Source organism: Chiloscyllium punctatum, chromosome 8 (genome assembly GCF_047496795.1).
Source record: "Chiloscyllium punctatum isolate Juve2018m chromosome 8, sChiPun1.3, whole genome shotgun sequence".
NCBI lineage: Eukaryota > Metazoa > Chordata > Chondrichthyes > Orectolobiformes > Hemiscylliidae > Chiloscyllium > Chiloscyllium punctatum.
In genome coordinates, this window is record NC_092746.1 from 57848996 (window position 1) to 57867727 (window position 18732).

An 18732-nucleotide genomic window follows, 5' to 3' on the forward strand; every position below is an offset into this window, starting at 1 on the left:
GAGAATCATTACAGATGAGTGCACAGCAATAGTGTGACAGTGAAGTAAAAGGAATAAGAATGGCTTTCCCTTCAGTGCTCGGTCATGGATTTGCATTGACTTATAAGGTTCACAAGGGATTGTTGGCTTTCACCATGTACTTCACATGTTCTAGAAATGTGGCAGTGAATAGAATTTACTGAACTAGGGCAAGAAGTTTTCTTCATATCTATTGCAATGAAATGATTGTAATAAGTCCTGTAAACTGTGGCATTGATTCAATACTTTTTATCTGGGCTTGTCTTGGAGATTTTATGAATGAATCCTTTGTATGCAAAACTGAAAAGCTCAGTGCATGCTGCAAAGTGCCTCATTGATGCAGTCATCTGCTATTCACTTTGGTCATGAGGCTTGTATCTTGCGAAAGAAAGAGTTCATTCTTCCTTTTACTGTGCGTTGTGTACAAGAAAGTTCTAGCCTAGCAGCAGATTGTTAACTGGATATGACTGAATAGATAGTAAAATCGATGTCAAGATTATTATCATTTCAAAAACTAATCATTGCACACTTAGGGTTACTTTTAACTTTGCTGCCACGGTGATATTCTCCCAGAATGGATCACTTGCCACCTTGGTCTTGCCTTCAAATCACCGCATGGCCTTGCTGCACGTCTTCTGCAGCTGCTCTAACTCTCTTCGTATCCTTTAAAATACACCTTAACATCTACCTCTTTGACTAAGCCTTTGCTTGCCTTTAATTTTATAGCAACTTGAACTAAGCTTTCTACTTTAGTACTGAGTGGGTGTTCAGGTGAGTGAGGTATCTCAAGAGGGTTGGAATATAAAAGCACCGTTGTGCTACTGAGACTTTATAAAGCTCTGGTTAGGCCCCATTTGGAGTACTGTGTCCAGTTTTGGTCCCCACATCTCAGGAAGGGCATACTAACACTGGAGCGTGTCCAGCGGAGATTCACATGGATGATCCCTGGAATGGTAGATCCAACATACGAGGGACGGCTGAGGATCCTGGGATTGTATTCATTGGAGTCTTGGAGATTAAGGGGAGACCTAATAGAAACTTACAAGATAATACATGGCTTGGAAAGGGTGGACGCTCGGAAATTGTTTCCATTAGGCGAGGAGACTAGGACCCGTGGACCCGTTGCTTAGAATTATAGGGGGTAAATTCAGAACAGAAATGCAGAGACATTTCTTCAGGCAGAGAGTGGTGGGCCTGTGGAATTCATTGCCACGGAGTGCAGTGGAGGCCGGGACGCTAAATATCTTCAAGGCAGAGATTGATAAATTCTTGATGTCACAAGGAATTAAGGGCTACGGGGAGAATGCGGGTAAGTGGAGTTGAAATGCCCATCAGCCATGATTGAATGGCGGAGTGGACTCGATGGGCCGAATGGCCTTACTTCCACTCCTACGTCTTATGGTCTTATGGATATTGATGCTAGGGCAGTTGCTTGCTCCTCCTGCAGAGTGTGGCAGGTGGGAGACATGGCACACGTCTCCTCTGGCTACATCTGCAGGAAGTGCACCCAACCCCAGCTCCTTGAAAACAGTGTTAGGGAATTGGAGCTGGAGCTGAATGAACTACAGATCATTCGGGAGGCTGAGGTGGTATTTGAGAGGAGTTACAGGGAATTGGTCACTCGTAAGGCTCAGGACAAGGATAGATGGGTTAAGTTAGGGGGAGGGAAGGGGACAGACAGACAGTGCAGAGATCCCTTGTGGACATTCCCCTCAGCAATAAGTATACCGTTTTGGATACTGCTGGGGGGGGATGACCTACCAGAGGAAAGCCATAGCAGTCAGTTCTCTGGCACTGAGCCTGACACTGTGGCAAAGAAGGGAAGGGGGCAGAATCGAAAAGTACTCAAGGTAGGGGACTCGATAGTTAGGGGAATCGACAGGAGTTTTTGTGGTCAGGATCGGGATTCCCGGACAGTATGTTGCCTTCCTGGTGCCAGGGTCCGGGACGTCTCCGATCGGGTGTATACGGTTCTAAAATGGGAGGGCGAACAGCCAGAAATCGTGTTACATATTGGTACTAATGATATAGCCAGAAAAAGGATTGAGGATATAAAAAGTGATTTCAGGGAGTTAGGATGGAAGCTGCAAAGCAGGACGAACAGAGTAGTGTTCTCTAGTTTACTACCGGTGCCACGAGATAGCGAGGTGAGGAACAGGGAGCGGGTGCAGCTTAACACGTGGCTGCGCGGCTGGTGTAGGAGGGAGGGCTTCAGATATGTAGATAATTGGGATGCCTTCTGGGGAAGCTGGGACCTGTACAAGAAGGACGGGTTGCATCTGAACTGGAAGGGGACCAATGGCCTGGGTGGAAGGTTTGCTCGAGTAGTTCGAGAGGGTTTAAACTAGTATGGCAGGGGGGTGGGAACCTGAGCTGTATACCGGAGGGGAGAGTTGATGCAGATGAGGCAATAGCAAGAGGTAGACCAGCTAGTGGGAAGGATTTTCCTGGGAAGGAACCAAGGGATCAGTTAAAGTGTGTTTGCTTTAACGCAAGGAGTATCAGGAATAAAAGTGATGAACTTAGAGCATGGATCAGTACCTGGTGCGATGATGTTGTGGCCATAACAGAGACATGGGCTTCTCAGGGGCAGGAATGGTTGCTGGATGTTCCAGGGTTTAGAGCATTTAAAAAGAATAGGGAGGGGGGAGAATGTGGAGAGGGTGTAGCACTACTAATCAGAGAGGGTATCACAGCTACAGAAGCTTCCATTGTCGAGGAAGATCTGCCTGCAGAGTCAGTATGGGTGGAAACGAGGAACAGCAAGGGAGCAGTCACTTCGTTAGGGGTTTACTACAGGCTCCCCAATAGCAGCAGGGAGATGGAAGAAAGCATAGGTCGGCAGATTTTGGAAAAGTGTGGACGTAGTAGGGTTGTTGCAATGGGTGACTTTAACTTTCCCAATATTGATTGAAACCTCCTTCCAGCAGAAGATTTGAATGGAGCTGTTTTTGTAAGGTGTGTTCAGGAGGGTTTCCTAACTCAGTACGTTGACAGGCCGACGAGGGGAGAGGCCATTCTGGACTCGGTGCTCGGAAATGAGCCGGGGCAGGTATCAGATCTTGTGGTGGGAGAGCATTTTGGTAATAGTGACCACAACTGTCTCACATTCTACATTGCTATGGAGAAGGAGAGGATTAGGCAAAATGGGAGGATATTTAATTGGGGAAGAGGAAACTATGATGCGATTAGACATGAGTTAGGAAGCATGGATTGGGAGTAATTGTTCCATGGTAAAGGTGCTATAGGCATGTGGAGACTGTGTTTAAGGAACAGTTGTTGCGAGTGATGAATAAATATGTCCCTCTGAGACAGGCAAGAAGGGGTAAGATAAAGGAACCTTGGATGACGAGAGCGGTGGAGCGTCTCGTCAAAAGGAAGAAGGTAGCTTACATAAGATGGAGGAAGCTAGGGTCAAGCTCAGCTCTAGAGGATTACAGGCAGGCGAGGAAGGAGCTCAAAAATGGTCTGAGGAGAGTCAGGAGGGGGCACAAGAAAGGCTTGGCAGAACGGATTAGGGAGAACACAAAGGCATTTTACACTTATGAGAGGAATAAGAGAATGGTCAAAGAAAGAGTAGGGCCGATCAGGGATAGCATAGGGAACTTGTGTGTGGTGTCTGAGGAGGTATGGGAAGCCCTCAATGAGTTTTTTGCTTCTGTCTTTACGAAAGAAACGAACTTTGTAGTGATTGAAACCTTTGAAGGACAGGTGTGCATGCTGGAATGGATAGAGATAGAGGAAACTGATGTGCTGAAAATTTTGTCAAATATTAAGATTGACAAGCTGCCAGCCCGGACCAGACTTGTCCTCGGCTGCTTTGGGAAATGAGAAATGCGATTGCTTTGCCACTTGCAAAGATCTTTGCATCCTCGCTCCCCACTGGAGTCGTACCTGAGGACTGGAGAGAGGCAAATGTAATTCCTCTCTTCAAGAAAGGTAATAGGGAAATCCCTGGCAATGATAGACCAGTCAGTCTCACGTCTATTGTCTGCAAGGTGTTAGAAAGGATTCTGAGGGATAGGGTTTATGACCACCTGGAAGAGCATGGCTTGATTAAATGCAGTCAACACGGGTTTGTGAGGGGCAGGTCATGCCTCACAAACCTTATCCAGTTCTTTGAGGATGTGACTAGAAAAGTTGATGAGGGTCGAGCTGTGGATGTGGTGTATATGGACTTCAGTAAGTCATTTGATAAGGTTCCTCATGGTAGGCTCATTCAGAAGGTCAGGAGGAATGGGATACAGGGGAACTTAGCTGTCTGGATACAGAATTGGCTGGCCAACAGAAGACAGCGAGTGGTAGTAGAAGGAAAATATTCTGCCTGGAAGTCAGTGGTGAGTGGTGTTCCACAGGGCTCTGTCCTTGGGCCTCTACTATTTGTAATTTTTATTAAGGGATTGAAGGATGGGTTAGCAAGTTTGCAGATGACACAAAGGTTGGAGGTGTCGTTGACCGTATAGACGGCTGTTGTAGGCTGCAGCGGGACATTGACAGGATGCAGAGATGGGCTGAGAGGTGGCAGATGGAGTTCAACCTGGATAAGTGCGAGGTGATGCATTTTGGAAGGTCGAATTTGAAAGCTGAGTACAGGATTAAGGATAGGATTCTTGGCAGTGAGGAGGAATAGAGGGATCTTGGTGTGCAGGTACATAGATCCCTTAAAATGGACAGGGTTGTTAAGAAAGCATATGGTGTTTTGGCTTTCATCAACAGGGGGATTGAGTTTAAGAGCTGTGAGATCTTGGCGCACGGTGGCACAGTGGTTAGCACTGCTGCCTCACAGCACCAGAGACCTGGGTTCAATTCCCGCTTCAGGCGACTGACTGTGTGGAGTTTGCACGTTCTCCCTGTGTCTGCGTGGGTTTCCTCTGGGTGCTCCGGTTTCCTCCCACAGTCCAAAGATGTGCAGGTCAGGTTAATTGGCCATGCTAAATTGCCCGTAGTGTTAGGTAAGTGGTAAATGTAGGGGTATGGGTGGGTTGCGCTTCGGCGGGACGATGTGGACTTGTTGGGCCGAAGGGCCTGTTTCCACACTGTAAGTAATCGAATCTATAAAACTTTGGTTAGACCGCACTTGGAATAGTGCGTCCAGTTCTGGTCGCCCTATTATAGGAAAGATGTGGATGTTTTGGAGAGGGTTCAGAGGAGGTTTACCAGGATGCTACCTGGACTGGAGGGCTTACCTTATGAAGAGAGGTTGACTGAGCTCGGACTTTTTTCATTGGAGAAAAGGAGGAGGAGAGGGGACGTAATTGAGGTGTACAAGATAATGTGAGGCATAGATAGAGTCGATAGCCAGAGACTATTTCCCCGGGTGGAAATGGCTAACACGAGGGGTCATAGTTTTAAGCTGTTTGGAGGAAAGTATAGAGGGGATGTCGGAGGCGGGTTCTTTACACATAGAATTGTGAGAGCATGGAATGCGTTGCCAGCAACAGTTGTGGAAGCGAGCTTATTGGGGACATTTAAGAGACTGTTAGACATGCATATGGTCACAGAAATTTGAGGGTGCATACATGAGGATCAATGGTCGGCACAACATTGTGGGCTGAAGGGCCTGTTCTGTGCTGTACTGTTCTATGTTCTTAATATGCCCTCAGTTTGTTCATTGGATAATACTCGTGTGGAATGCTTTGAGATGTTTTCCTATGTAAAAGATGCGAAATTGTTGTCACATCATAGGACTCAACCAAATTTTTGTTCTCTTTATATCGTGGGGAATTGAGCAGTTTTCATAAAACACAGTCTGCTTTGCTAAATCATCATCCTGGGAATATGATTCAAAGTTAGCTCGGTCTTTTTAGATTAGATTACTTACAGTGTGGAAACAGGCCCTTCGGCCCAACAAGTCCACATCGACCCGCCGAAGCGCAAACCACCCAGACCCATTCCCCTACATTTACCCCTGCACCTAACACTGCAGGCAATTTAGCATGGTCAATTCACCTAACCTGAACATTTTTTGGACTGTGGGAGGAAATCGGAGCACCCGGAGGAAATCCACGCAGATACTGGGAGAATGTGCAAACTCCAGACAGACACTTGCCTGAGGCAGGAATCGAACCTTGGTCTCTGGTGCTGTGAGGCAGCAGTGCTAACCACTGTGCCACCAAAGTAGAATCTCCTTTGCCAGTCCTGTGATTAAATTTCACATCCGTGTGCATGACACAACCTCGTAAAAATGCTCTTAAAAATGTGTTCTCTGATGTCACTCCACATCTGAGGCCATTGCCTGATTACAAGTTGAGGAAATAATGGCTTGTTCGTACAGATTTTTTAAAAAATGTTTTAGAAGCGAATGGTTATCAGAGGTTGATTTTTGAAGCAGAGAAGCGTGGAAATGCCACTCATTTTTGGTTTTTGGATGTTATTTGAGTGGCTGATTTCAGAAACCTCATCCCAATACATGCATATTGGAGTTGTGCTATCAATGGCTTTTGCTGTCAGGGACCAATGGTACTAGAAACTCATGCTTCAGGAAGATGGGGATTTATTTTCAATAACCACTTTGTACCTTTTGACAATAGGTTCTGGAATTTGTCATGTTTTTAATATTTCTATGATATTGTTTCTCTCTGCCTGGACAGTCTTTTTATCTCTAATATTTCTTGCATTTGCCCGCATTATATTTTCTGCCTTAAGTGACTCCCTGGTATCTGCCTTTTCCTGATCACTATTTCAGTGTTGATTCATTCATACTTCCTTCGTGCAACAAATAGTCTCATCTGTATCCACTAACTGACCAGTCTTTCTCCGAAATGTCAGGTTTAAATGTTTCAACATTGCTTTCTCAAAATTCTTTCTAAATCTCACAGAGTATTTCTCTCCAGTTATCCGTTTATTTTCTTTGGAAAGTATCCCCAGTTATTTACTAAGGTATACTTGCTGCATTTGCAATAGCTTCATAGGTACTCTTTCTGTTATCACATTTCTTGATGAACTCCCTTCACCTCTCAAAACCAGAAGTCTGTCAGAGGTCACTGTATCAGAGTTTGGTTGCACTTATCAGGTCTGTGGCTTTTAAAGTTTCTGTATTACCTGGTGCACTTCTCTGCATCTCTTCCTGTCCCCATTAAATTCCCTTCATCCTTTCTTCAATGAATGTTACTGTAGCTGAGATGGCCAATTTTCCGCACCGAAGGTGTCATCCTTATGGCTATCCACACTTCTAAACAAATAACTCTTCACCACTGATTTATTCTGCGATGTACAGATTTTGTCTGTGCCTCAGCTGGCTCTTTTAATTTTCCAGCTCCTTAATCTTATGTGACCTTGCTTCACAGAATCCTGCAGCTTAGATTATGCCCCCTTGACTCTGTGACTGTGCCAACTCTTTGAAAAAGCAATCTAATTAGTCTCACTCCTTTACTCTTTCTTCACTGCCCTGCAAATATTTCACAATGAATAAACAAAGAAAAATACAGACTACTTTGCTTTCATTTGTTCTAAAACCCAACAATATCCATTTTATAAGCAATAAAGTGAAAGCAGAAATCTCGCCTGGAGATTGTAACTGCGGTGACTTCTGTCAGGTTTATAAAAACCTTAAATTCCTGAATTGCTGATACTTTGATTTTTTTTCAATTTAATTATCAAAAGTTTTATGTGTTAGCTTAAAGATGTCTTATACGTTAGAACTTTGAACATTATGATGTTCAAAAACTTTCTTGGTGGACATTCTGCGAACTTGCCATAGCAACAGCTTTGATCACAGAAGGAGGGAGGCAGAAAGCAGAATGATTTGGCCAAAGTCACAATCCGTTTTCAAGGAGGCTTTAGCAAGATATTTAGAAAATCAGTCTGTTTTCGGGCAGAGTCAGCATGTTCAATGGAATGGAAATCATGTTTAAATGATCTATTCAAGCTTTTTGATGAAGTAGCATTCAAGGCACATAAAGCAGACCCTGTAGAGATGTAGTAGACTTGGATCTCCAAAAGTGATGTAATAAGGTGCCACATCAAAGGTTACTACACAAGATACAAGCAAATGGAGAGAATAATATATTAGCAAAGGAAAAGAGTGACTTGGGTGACAAACCAATGAAAGATTGAAATGAATGAATGTATGATTGCTATATTTACCCGTGATTTTTTTAGTGATACCAAGATAAGTGGGAAAGTCAGTTGTCAGGAGAGGGTAAAGTATGTGTAAGGGGATATAGACATGTTAAGTTAGTGGCCAAAACATTTGGCAGATGGAGTATAACATGCAACCATATGAATTTATCTATTTTGGCAGGTACAGTAGAAAGAAGTACATAATTTAAATAGAGAGAACTTGGTCGTGCAGGGAATCTGCTTGCCCTGGTAGAAAGACCACATAATGTTAGTGTGCAGGTACAGCAAGGGATCAGGAAAGGAAATTGTATGATGTCATTTAATACAAGACATCTGTTCAGAAGTTTTACTGCAGCCATATTGGGCATGAATGTGAGACATCTGGAGTTGTGTGTACAATTCATTCTCCTTATTTGAAATTGATTTGATTACTTTCGAGGCAGCTCAATGAACGTTAGCTTGACTTATTCTTGGAATGAAGAATGTATCTTAGCAAGAAAGATTGAACGGATTAGGTCTATACCTAACATGGATTTGAAAAATGTGAAGTGGCCTTACTTCAATATGAGATCTTCAGGGGACTGGATACATAAAGGTCAGTTGGTTTTGTGGGAGAAACAATAACTAGAGAATAGAGTTGAAGAATAAGAGATCTCTTTACAGTATAGAAATAATGTGACTTCTCTTTCTCTGTGTGGGCAGTTAGAGTGTGAAATTCTCTTCCCCATAAGGTAGGAGAGGCTGTGTCTTTAAATTTATTCAGAACTGAAAAGTAGATTATTTTGGATCGTCAAAAAGGTAGAGGATTATCGGGTGCAGTCAGGAAAGTGGAGCTGAGGCCATAATCAAATCTTATTGAATGGTGGAATAGGCTGAATGATGTCTTCTTGTTCCTAAATCCAATCTGCGTTAAAAAAAGATGTATTCTGTGCTGACCCACCGGTGCAACCTTATCATAGCATCGGGCCCAGAATGGAGATGTCTAATGCCAACGCTTTATAAGTAAAGAAGTAAAATTGATGCAATCTGAAGTTTTATGCATATTGCATCTTTCTATTCAATGGGTAATTTGTTTTATTTTATTATTAAAACATGAAAAAAGCAAAGAAAATGCATTGATGGGTTGAACATTGCAAAAGGGGAGACTGCCTCACTGACACCATGTATGATTAAGCTATGAAAACACATCAGAGATTTGCATTAGAATTTAAGTTTTTTTTGTTCTCGTATAAGTTATTCTTTCAAAATCTCGGAAAGCCTTCGCTATCTGACATGTTTCATTTCAAATATCTGCTCCAAGGAGACAGTGAGGATTGGGGAGTCAGAGTCAGTAAAGTGTGGTGCTGGAAAAGGCACAGTCGGCCAGGCAGCATCTGAGGAGCAAGAGAGGCGATGTTTCAAAGGATTAGGCCTGCAACGTCGACTCTCTTGCTGCTCAGATACTGCCTGACCTGCCAGTGCCACACTTTATCAACAATACCTCTTCCAATATGAGTGAAAAAACTTTGGTTTAGATGCTTATTGTACAGACTTATAATTGTAAATGTTATCAGCACAGTAGCTGTTTCAAAAATACCTTTTTTAATATTTACAGACTTCAAGCAATTTTCTGAAGAGCTCATCTTTCAGTCACAATAACTCATCTCAGTAAGTATTGCACGTTTTCTTTAAAAGTAGCTAACTCATTGAGATTTCTCTGAAACTAAATATTTTTGCACTGTTGTGCTTGTTCATTTTATATGGCTTTGACTATCTTATTTAAATCTTGATTGAGCTCTGAATTGCCTAACTACTATTTCACCACGTTGTTAGCCTCCCAATAAAGTAAATACAGATGGATACAGTGATTGAAGTGTTTTCCTTTTTTTATTTGTAAAGAGTACAAAGCATTGTTTAGCTCACAGGGTACTGTGTAATATTGTGCAAGTTCAGTTTAGGATGCACCATTATGGTAATAGTAGTAAGAACATAGTGTGAAGTTTCATCAGAATGATTCCTGTGGTGGGAAACTGTAGAAAATGGGAGGAAAAAAAACCCCTGAAGTTACCAGGAATTTTTTACACTTGAGCAGAAATTATTAAGGGGAGGTTGAATAGAGGTTCTAAAATTTACCAAGACCTTTGATAGCGTCTGGACGATTTCCTTCAGGTTTGGAGAAATTCCCCCTCACAGGCCATTGTGAACTGTGTGGATAATTTGCTGCCTGAAGTGGTTTGGGGTAAGAGGTCATTGCAACATTTAATCGAATTGTAGAAAAATAAAAGGGAGAAGAGAACATTTGATTCATTGTGTTTTTTTTCCAGTTCTTTTTGGTACAGTTATCTGATTAGAATTGTTTACCTGTTTTTTCATGTCGCCCTCCAATAATTTTCTATTTCGAGTATATATCAAGCAGTACATTTTTGAAAATCACAATTGACTTTACTTCTTTCACCCTTTCAGGCAGTGCAGTTTACATCATAACAATGAGCTGCACTGAAAAACATCTCTTCATCTCGCCTTTGATTCTTCGCCAATTGTCTTAAATCTTTATCCTCTGGTATCGAGTCCTGACAGTGCAAGTGGTTTCTCCTCCTTGCTCTCTCAGGAGGAACCTGGGTGCCAGGACCATGAAGGAATGCAGAAAATCTTTGAATTTTACAGAACTTTTTTTCTTAGCAACTCTTTTTTAAGGGAAATACCGAGCTCGATATTACATGTCCCTGGTTGTTGGAGGGGTGAGGTCACATTATATAGAGTGTGTAGCTAGCCCGCCATCTTCCCACCCAGCCTTTTGCTCACTCGTATCATAGGGAGGATTGCTGAGCTCCAGAATTGGAAGCCCACTACCGTATGTAATTAATGAAGGGACAATTGACCAGTTTCTCATGCTATGAAGTGGCTGTTGTGGGTCACCAGGTTGAATGGGATTATTAATATTTTGAAAAAAAAAGTATTTAAAATGTATGAAGGAGGTGTGAGCTGCTGTCACTGGAGGATATTGTTGGCTCATTGGGGGCACCCCCCTGAGAGGATAATAACTGCCTCCTTATCCCTCGCCTGAAGTCTGTTTTAAATCCACTCCTCCACACCTGTCAACCCCCTCCCTGAGTAACCAAATGAGTTTCCACCACAACAACCCCACCCCACAACCCACCCCACAGATTTGACTGGCTCTGGGATTTGTGGGCTTGCTTGCTATCCAGGCAATGCCTGCTGTGGATATTGGAGTTGTTGGGGAATTAGATTGGCTGACAGTGCCCGTGAATGGGATTTACCCTCTGTGAGGGGCAATCATCCCTCTCAGATTGTTTAGGCCATGTGTATTGCTTTGTGACTCTGAGGTGGGTGTCAGTTGGTTAGTTGCCAGCATTTATTCTCTGGAAAGCAGGGGAGCCACGTGTTCACATTGTAATCTTCCACTCCCAGAATGGGCTGGTTTACATTCAGACCATATTTTCAATTCTCTGCTTTGGAGGTCGGTCAGACTGAAGAATGCCACAATCTTAAACTCAGATAGGGCAGTGAGGCATGTCCTGAACCCACCCCAACTGGAACTGGTTAAATAAATGCCAGGTGTAGTAAGACTAAGGCCTTAAATGAGCATTAATTAGCTAATTAGAAGCCTCAATTGTTGGAAAGAGAAGAGAACCATCCACAGTCTCCTGTATGGGAGGGTAAGGAGGCATTTGAGAACAAGGTACCGTGGCAATATACACATTTCCACACATGCTTTAGCTTTGAGGTATTGATGGTGATGATAGAGGCTCCAGTTTTTTAACCATCACATAGCCGACCATGAATCTCTCCCACTCTTACCAACTGTCAGTGGTATATCTTGGAAGTACTCACAAATTGACATAGACGTAATTGGGATAGCGGCAGGAATGCAGCAAAGTCTGCATTCGCCACGCTTCCACCAGTGACCCCTGCCACCAAATGGGGAAGAGCATTAATTTCTGACTCCTTGTCCAACCAATGCAAACTACCAATAGGAAAAACCAAAAGGATGTTGATGTATACAGTGAACTGATTTGAATGCAATTCATTGATCAATTGCAGTATGCTGCAAAGATCAGTGCTGTGTCCACTGCTTTTTGTCTTTGATATACATTGGGATGTGAATATAGGTAATGTGGTTTATAGGTTTGCAGACGACATTAAAATTGGAGGTGCAATGGACAGTGAAGAAACGTACCTCAGTAGAATAGGACCTTTTGATCAGGTGGGTGGAAGAGTGGCAGATAGAGTTTAATCTAGATAAATGTGAAGTGCTGTGTTTTTGTGGGCCAATCAGACAAGAACTTTTCCATTTAATGGTAAGGTCCTGGGGAGCATTGCCAAACAAAGAGACCTTGGAGTGCAGGTTCATAGTTCCTTGAAAGTGGAGTCACAGGTAGACAGGGTAGTGAAGAACTCATTTGGTACACTTGGCTTGAGTGGTCAGGGCATTGTATATCAGAGTTAGGAGGTCATATTGCGGCCACTTTTAGAATACTGCGTTCAGTTCTGGTCTGGAAAGATGCCAACGGATGTCATAAATTAACCTAGGCCCATTTGCCAGCATTTGGCCCATATCTCTGTAAACTGTCCATATTACAGAGTAGTCATTCTCGCCACATCTCTGGAATTTATCTCTTTTGTTCATGTTTGAACTAAGACTGTAATGCATTCAGGAGTGGAGTGGCCCTGAAGGGACCTAACTGAGCGTCAGTGAGCAGGTTGTTGATAAGTAAGTGCTGCTTGATAGCACAGTGTGATATTGTAATCTAAGCTTTTTAGCCAGGGATCTTTTCACTGAAACTGTGCTCTACTCCCTTCAAGATCAAATATATCCTTAAGAAATTCAGGCATTAACAGTGAATATAGAATTCGGATAACGCACCTTCAGGATAACCACCTCCTCTTTTGTATTTCAGTCCCCTTGTGATGAAGACCAATATTCCACGAGCCCTCTTGAAGACTTTTTGTACGAGTCTATTTGTTTTTGTCGATTTATGCACTGAAACCTTGCTCTTCAACAGTTCTTCTTGGAAAGAAAATATTTGATCTGCTTTTCTTAGACTCAACTGGGTAACTTCACATTTGCCCATGTTGACCTTTCATGTTCTGTGGTTGCTCTTACTCACTAGATCTATTCGTATGTCCCTTTGCTACTTTCTGCTCACCTTTTCACAATAACTGTGTGTTAATGTTACTTTTAAATTTAGACAGACTTCAATCTTCCTTCATTCAAATGATTGCTTACATACAGTGACAAACAGTACAGATCACTTGGGAATGCCACTTAGTATCTACAGTTCAAATAGATTGTTTTTATCACTATTGTCTGACTCCTACCTCCTAACCGGTTATTGACCAATATCAAGGTTTTAATGTTATGCATTGATAGGATAGAACTTAGAAACGTAGACTTATCAATCTTGAAGGAAAACATCAGGAAAGTAATCAAAAAATGGAGAAGATAAATTTGGAAAATTACTTTTCCTACTTTTGTAAATTACCTAAAATTGCAAAAGTAAGATGAGATACACGAATTTGAAACCAGCAAATGACCAAAATTAGAACTGATTGCTTATTTTAAATAGTGTTATTAATGCATAAATTAAATTTCCAGGTAGAATAGTTGAGGTAAAAGCCAAGAATCATTAAATGACAGTTCAGTGCCACAGAGGAAGGACTGTGATGTGCTTCTGCATTGATTAACCATGATAGACTAAATGGTCTACCTCAGTCATCACCTGGATGATCTTGTGATAGCAACTTGTCACCAGGAACCATTCAAGCTGAAATGTGCATGGAAATAATAATCAGCTTTTTTTTTTGCTTGATTCAGTACCTGTTTGCTTATCCCAAATTAATTTTATTATTAAATATCCCAGGGTCACTTTATGACTATGACAAGTTTCTTTATTCTTCTGTTTTCCTCAGCAAAGTTTCTATGTTTGTCATTCATAGTCTTTTTCAGTGCCCTTTTCGTGTAGTTGGAGACTTGTTACAGATTACATGAATATTGGATTTATATTTTTTCAGCAATACATTTTTTAAAACTAAATTATTTATCCTTAGATGTCTTTTGTTTATGTATCCAGTAATTTTGTCTGCTGTCTTTAAATTTGACTTTTTCATCTTGTACTTTTTGTGCTGGTGATTATTCTTCGATAACCTGGCATTCAATATATTTGGTCAGAGTATGTAATCCCAGTACTACTCATTTGTAGACATGATCTGATTATTTGAAATGCAGATCTGGATGTGAATTATACTTGACAGCAATCTGAACCAACTTAATCAAAAAGCTAAATCACAATCAGCAGTTTTGATTCTTTTCCCTCATGACCACTGCATTATGGTATCTCCAATTGCCTGAGGGGACAGGCCTTTGTGCATTTGAGGTGCATCGTTCAAGATGAGCCAGAGTCAATGCTATTGCTGATAACATGCCTGAATGATCATGACTGGCACACTCTGTCCCCTTTGAAGTCAGTGTCTTGATGCCCATGTTCATTCAGCTGTGCAATCAGCCTGTTCTCCAGAAACTCAGTGACCTGCTGTTCATGCTATCAAACTTCTCCTGGATTATTCAATACATTTCACTGCATGAGTAACTTGAAAGTTTTGGTGAGATTGGACCCAGGAAAACTTCAGAGCCACTGCATCACATTTATCACAATTGATGTTGAATGATTTGGCATCACAATTGATAAAGTACATAACTCATGTACATATACCATTAAACTACAATTGTTAAATGAAGTTAGATTATTTATATTTATGCTTACTTCACTGATATTAAACTTCCTCAATTTCTCAATATATACAGCTGCTTCACCTTTCTTCCCTCTTCTGTTTCTGCAGACACTTCATGTGTATTGAAGTCAGCGAAGAACTAGTCTAAGTTTTCAACAAAGAGTTACATTCTTTCTCTTATTTTCTGTATACAGGAGTGTGGAATCGGGTCACATTATGGAGGAGGGTTATGAACTTGATCTGACTTACATTACTGAACGCATCATTGCTGTGTCCTTCCCTGCTGGCTGTTCAGAAGAAACTTATTTTCATAATCTACAGGATGTAACACGAATGCTGAAATCCAAGCATGGAGATAACTATCTGGTAAGATATAGAAAGAAATATTGAAGAGGAACGTGCACTCTAAGTTCCTTGTCCAGATTAAGTCAACATAACTCGAATGGAAGATTGCCAGAAATTAAGTTTTGTGCATCTATGATTTCTGCTTATCGTTCATTAAAATAACTGCAAGCAATTAGAACAGAAACAAAAGTAAATCTGTGTCTGTGAATGTTTCAGTAGTACTGAATGGCAAAAGATTACATTGTGACTCAGTGTTTTGAGATCATGGAGTATCATGTTAGTTATTTTTCTTTATCTTTACATAGGAAATATGTAAACACCACATGATGATCTTGGCAGGAGCATTATAAGATAAGTTGCGAACTCTGTGCCATCGAATTAAAATGTCCATTTTTACACCTTCTGTGAAGGCCATTGACAATCGACAATAGGTGCAGGAGTAGGCCATTCTGCCCTTCGAGCCTGCACCACCATTCAATATGATCATGGCTGATCATCCTTAATCAGTATCCTCTTCCTGCCTTATCTCCATAACCCTTGATTCCACTATCCTTGAGAGCTCTATCCAACTCTTTCTTAAATCCAGAGACTGGGCCTCCACTGCCCTCTGGGGAAGAGCATTCCACACAGCCACCATTCTCTGGGTGAAGAAGTTTCTCCTCATCTCTGTCCTAAATGGTCTACCCCATATTTTTAAGCTGTGTCCTCTGGTTCGGCACTCACCCATCAGCGGAAACATGTTTCCTGCTGCCAGAGTGTCCAATCCTTTAATAATCTTATATGTCTCAATCAGATCCCCTCTCAGTCTTCTAAACTCAAGGGTATACAAGCCCAGTCACTCCAGTCTTTCAGTGTAAGGTAATCCCGCCATTCTAGGAATTGACCTCGTGAACCTACGCTGCACTCCCTCAATAGCCAGAATGTCTTTCCTCAAATTTGGAGACCAGAACTGCACACAGTACTCCAGGTGTGGTCTCACCAGGGCCCTGTACAGCTGCAGAAGAACCTCTTTGCTTCTGTACTCAATTCCTCTTGTTATGAAGGCCAGCATGCTATTAGCCCTCTTCACTACCTGCTGTACCTGCATGCTTACCTTCATTGACTGGTGTACAAGAACACCCAGATCTCTCTGTACTGCCCCTTTACCTAAATTGATTCCATTTAAGTATTAATCTGCATTCCTGTTCTTGCCACCAAAATGAATAACCATACATTTATCCACATTAAACTGCATCTGCCATGCATCTGACCACTCACTTAACTTGTCCAGGTCACCCTGTAATCTCCTAAAATCCTCATCACATTTCACCCTGCCACCCAGCTTAGTATCATCAGCAAATTTGCTAACGTTATTACTAATGCCATCTTCTATATCATTAACCTATATTGTAAAAAGCTGTGGTCCTAGTACTGATCCCTGCGGTACCCCACTGGTCACTGCCTGCCATTCCGAAATGGAGCCGTTTATCACTACTCTTTGTTTCCTGTCAGCCAACCAACTTTCACCAACGCATCCATGATTTCTCGAGCCACCTCCTTCAGTACCCTGGGATGTAGACCATCAGGCCCCGGGGACTTATCAACCTTCAGACCTAACAGTCTCTCCAACACCAATTCCTGGCAAATATAAATTCCCTTCAGTTCAGGTCCTTTAGCCACTGTTACCTCAGGGAGATTACTTGTGTCTTCCACAGTGAACACAGATCTGAAGTACCAATTCAATTCTTCTACCATTTCTTTATTCCCCGTAATATATTCCCCTGTTTCTGTCTTCAAGGGCCCAATTTTAGTCTTCACCATTTTTTTTGCTTTTCACATACCTAAAAACGCTTTTACTATCCTCCTTTATATTATTGGCCAGTTTACCTTCGTACCTCATTTTTTCTCTGCGTATTTCCTTCTTAGTAATCCTCTGTTGTTCTTTAAAAGCTTCCCAGTCCTCTGTTTTCCCACTTATCTTTGCTATGTTATACTTTTTCTCGTTTAACTTTATATGTTTCTTAACTTCACTTGTTAGCCACGGCCACCCATGCCTCCTCCTAGGATCTATCTTCCTTTTTGGAATGAACTGATCCTGCAACTTCTGCATTATACACAGAAATATCCGCCAGTGTTCCTCCACTGTCATCCCTGCTAAGGTATTGCACCATTGAACTTTGGCCAGCTCCTCCCTCATAGCTCCATAGTTCCCTTTATTCAACAGAAATATTGTCACTTCCGATTGTACCCTCTCCTTCTCAAATTGCAGATTGAAACTTATTGTATTATGGTCACTACTTCCCAATGGCTCCTTCACTTTGAGGTCCCTGACCAATTCTGGTTCGTTGCACAATACCAAATTCAGAATTGCCTTCTCCCTGGTTGGCTCCAGGACCAGCTGTTCTAAGAATCCATCTTGGAGGCACTCCACAAAGTCTCTTTCTTGAGGTCTAATACCATCCTGATTCTCCCAGTCTAGCTGCATGTTGAAATCCCCCATAACAACTGTAGTAACATCTTTGCAACAGGCCAATTTCAGCTCCTGATTCAACTTACACCCGACATCCAGACTACTGTTTGGGGGCCTGTAGATGACTCCCAAGAAGGTCTTTTTACCCTTAGTATTTCTCAGCTCTATCCACACTGACTCTACATCCCCTGATTCTAGGTCCCCCCATGCAAGGGACTGAATATCATCCCTTACCAACATGGCCACCCCACCCCTTCTGCCCGTCAGTCTGTCCTTACGACAGCACGTGTAGCCTTGAATATTCATTTCCCAGGCCCTGTCCACTTGAAGCCACGTCTCAATTAATCCCACAATATCGTATCTGCCAATTTCCAAAAGAGCCTCAAGCTCATCCATCTTATTTCTAATGCTTCGTGCATTCATGAAAAGTATTTTTAATTTGTTACTGCCCTCACCCTTCCCATCAACTCCTATTTCACTCAACCTTACAGCATGATCCCTTTGAGTTTTCTGCCTCATTGATACAGTTGTCTTTCTTGACTTCTCTTATTCTAACTTTCCCTTCAATTTCCTTCTTAAACATCCAGTTTGTCCCCTGCCCCCTGCTATTTAGTTTAAACGTAGCTGTGTTGCAGTAGCAAACCTGCCTGCTAGAATGCTGATCCATAACCTATTAAGGTGCAAACCATCTTTATTGTAGAATTTATGCTTACCACCAGAGTCGACAATTTTTTTTGTCATGGATTTGCACAAAGTGTTGCTTTGCTAGAACATTCTTTGACTTTAATCTGATATTTTGACTTCATGGTAGTTTCTCCTTTCTGGGGGAGATGGTATATAGATATTATGAACCTTTGATGGGGTGGTCATTACAACGGGACCAAACTCTCTTTCTGAAGAAAATTGATAACTGCAAAAGCCAGAGTCTGCAGAAAGGATCAGCATTGATGCATATGAAGTGTGGAAAATTGAAAAAGTTGTGGAGTGGCTTATCTAAAGGAGGTGCACGCTCCCATAACTAGTGAAATGCTGGTTTTAAGTGAAATGTGTGAGTGGATTAATTCTAAATCAGCAGGAATGTTTTTTTTAGTTTTAAGTTACTTAACACAGATTCAATTAAGTCAGAGAGA

General features: G+C 41.9%; 1 protein-coding gene across 4 annotated transcripts in view; it reads left to right on the plus strand.

Annotated features, from left to right (window-relative positions):
• The window catches only part of LOC140480585 (tensin-3-like), a 426853-nt gene that overhangs the window by 263847 nt on the left and 144274 nt on the right, over positions 1-18732 (plus strand). For all 4 annotated transcript variants that reach the window (XM_072575634.1, XM_072575635.1, XM_072575636.1 and 1 more), the window contains 2 exons: positions 9674-9726; positions 15003-15174. In XM_072575634.1, the coding sequence (XP_072431735.1) occupies positions 9674-9726; positions 15003-15174 (225 nt within the window). The remainder of the gene's footprint in view (positions 1-9673; positions 9727-15002; positions 15175-18732) is intronic.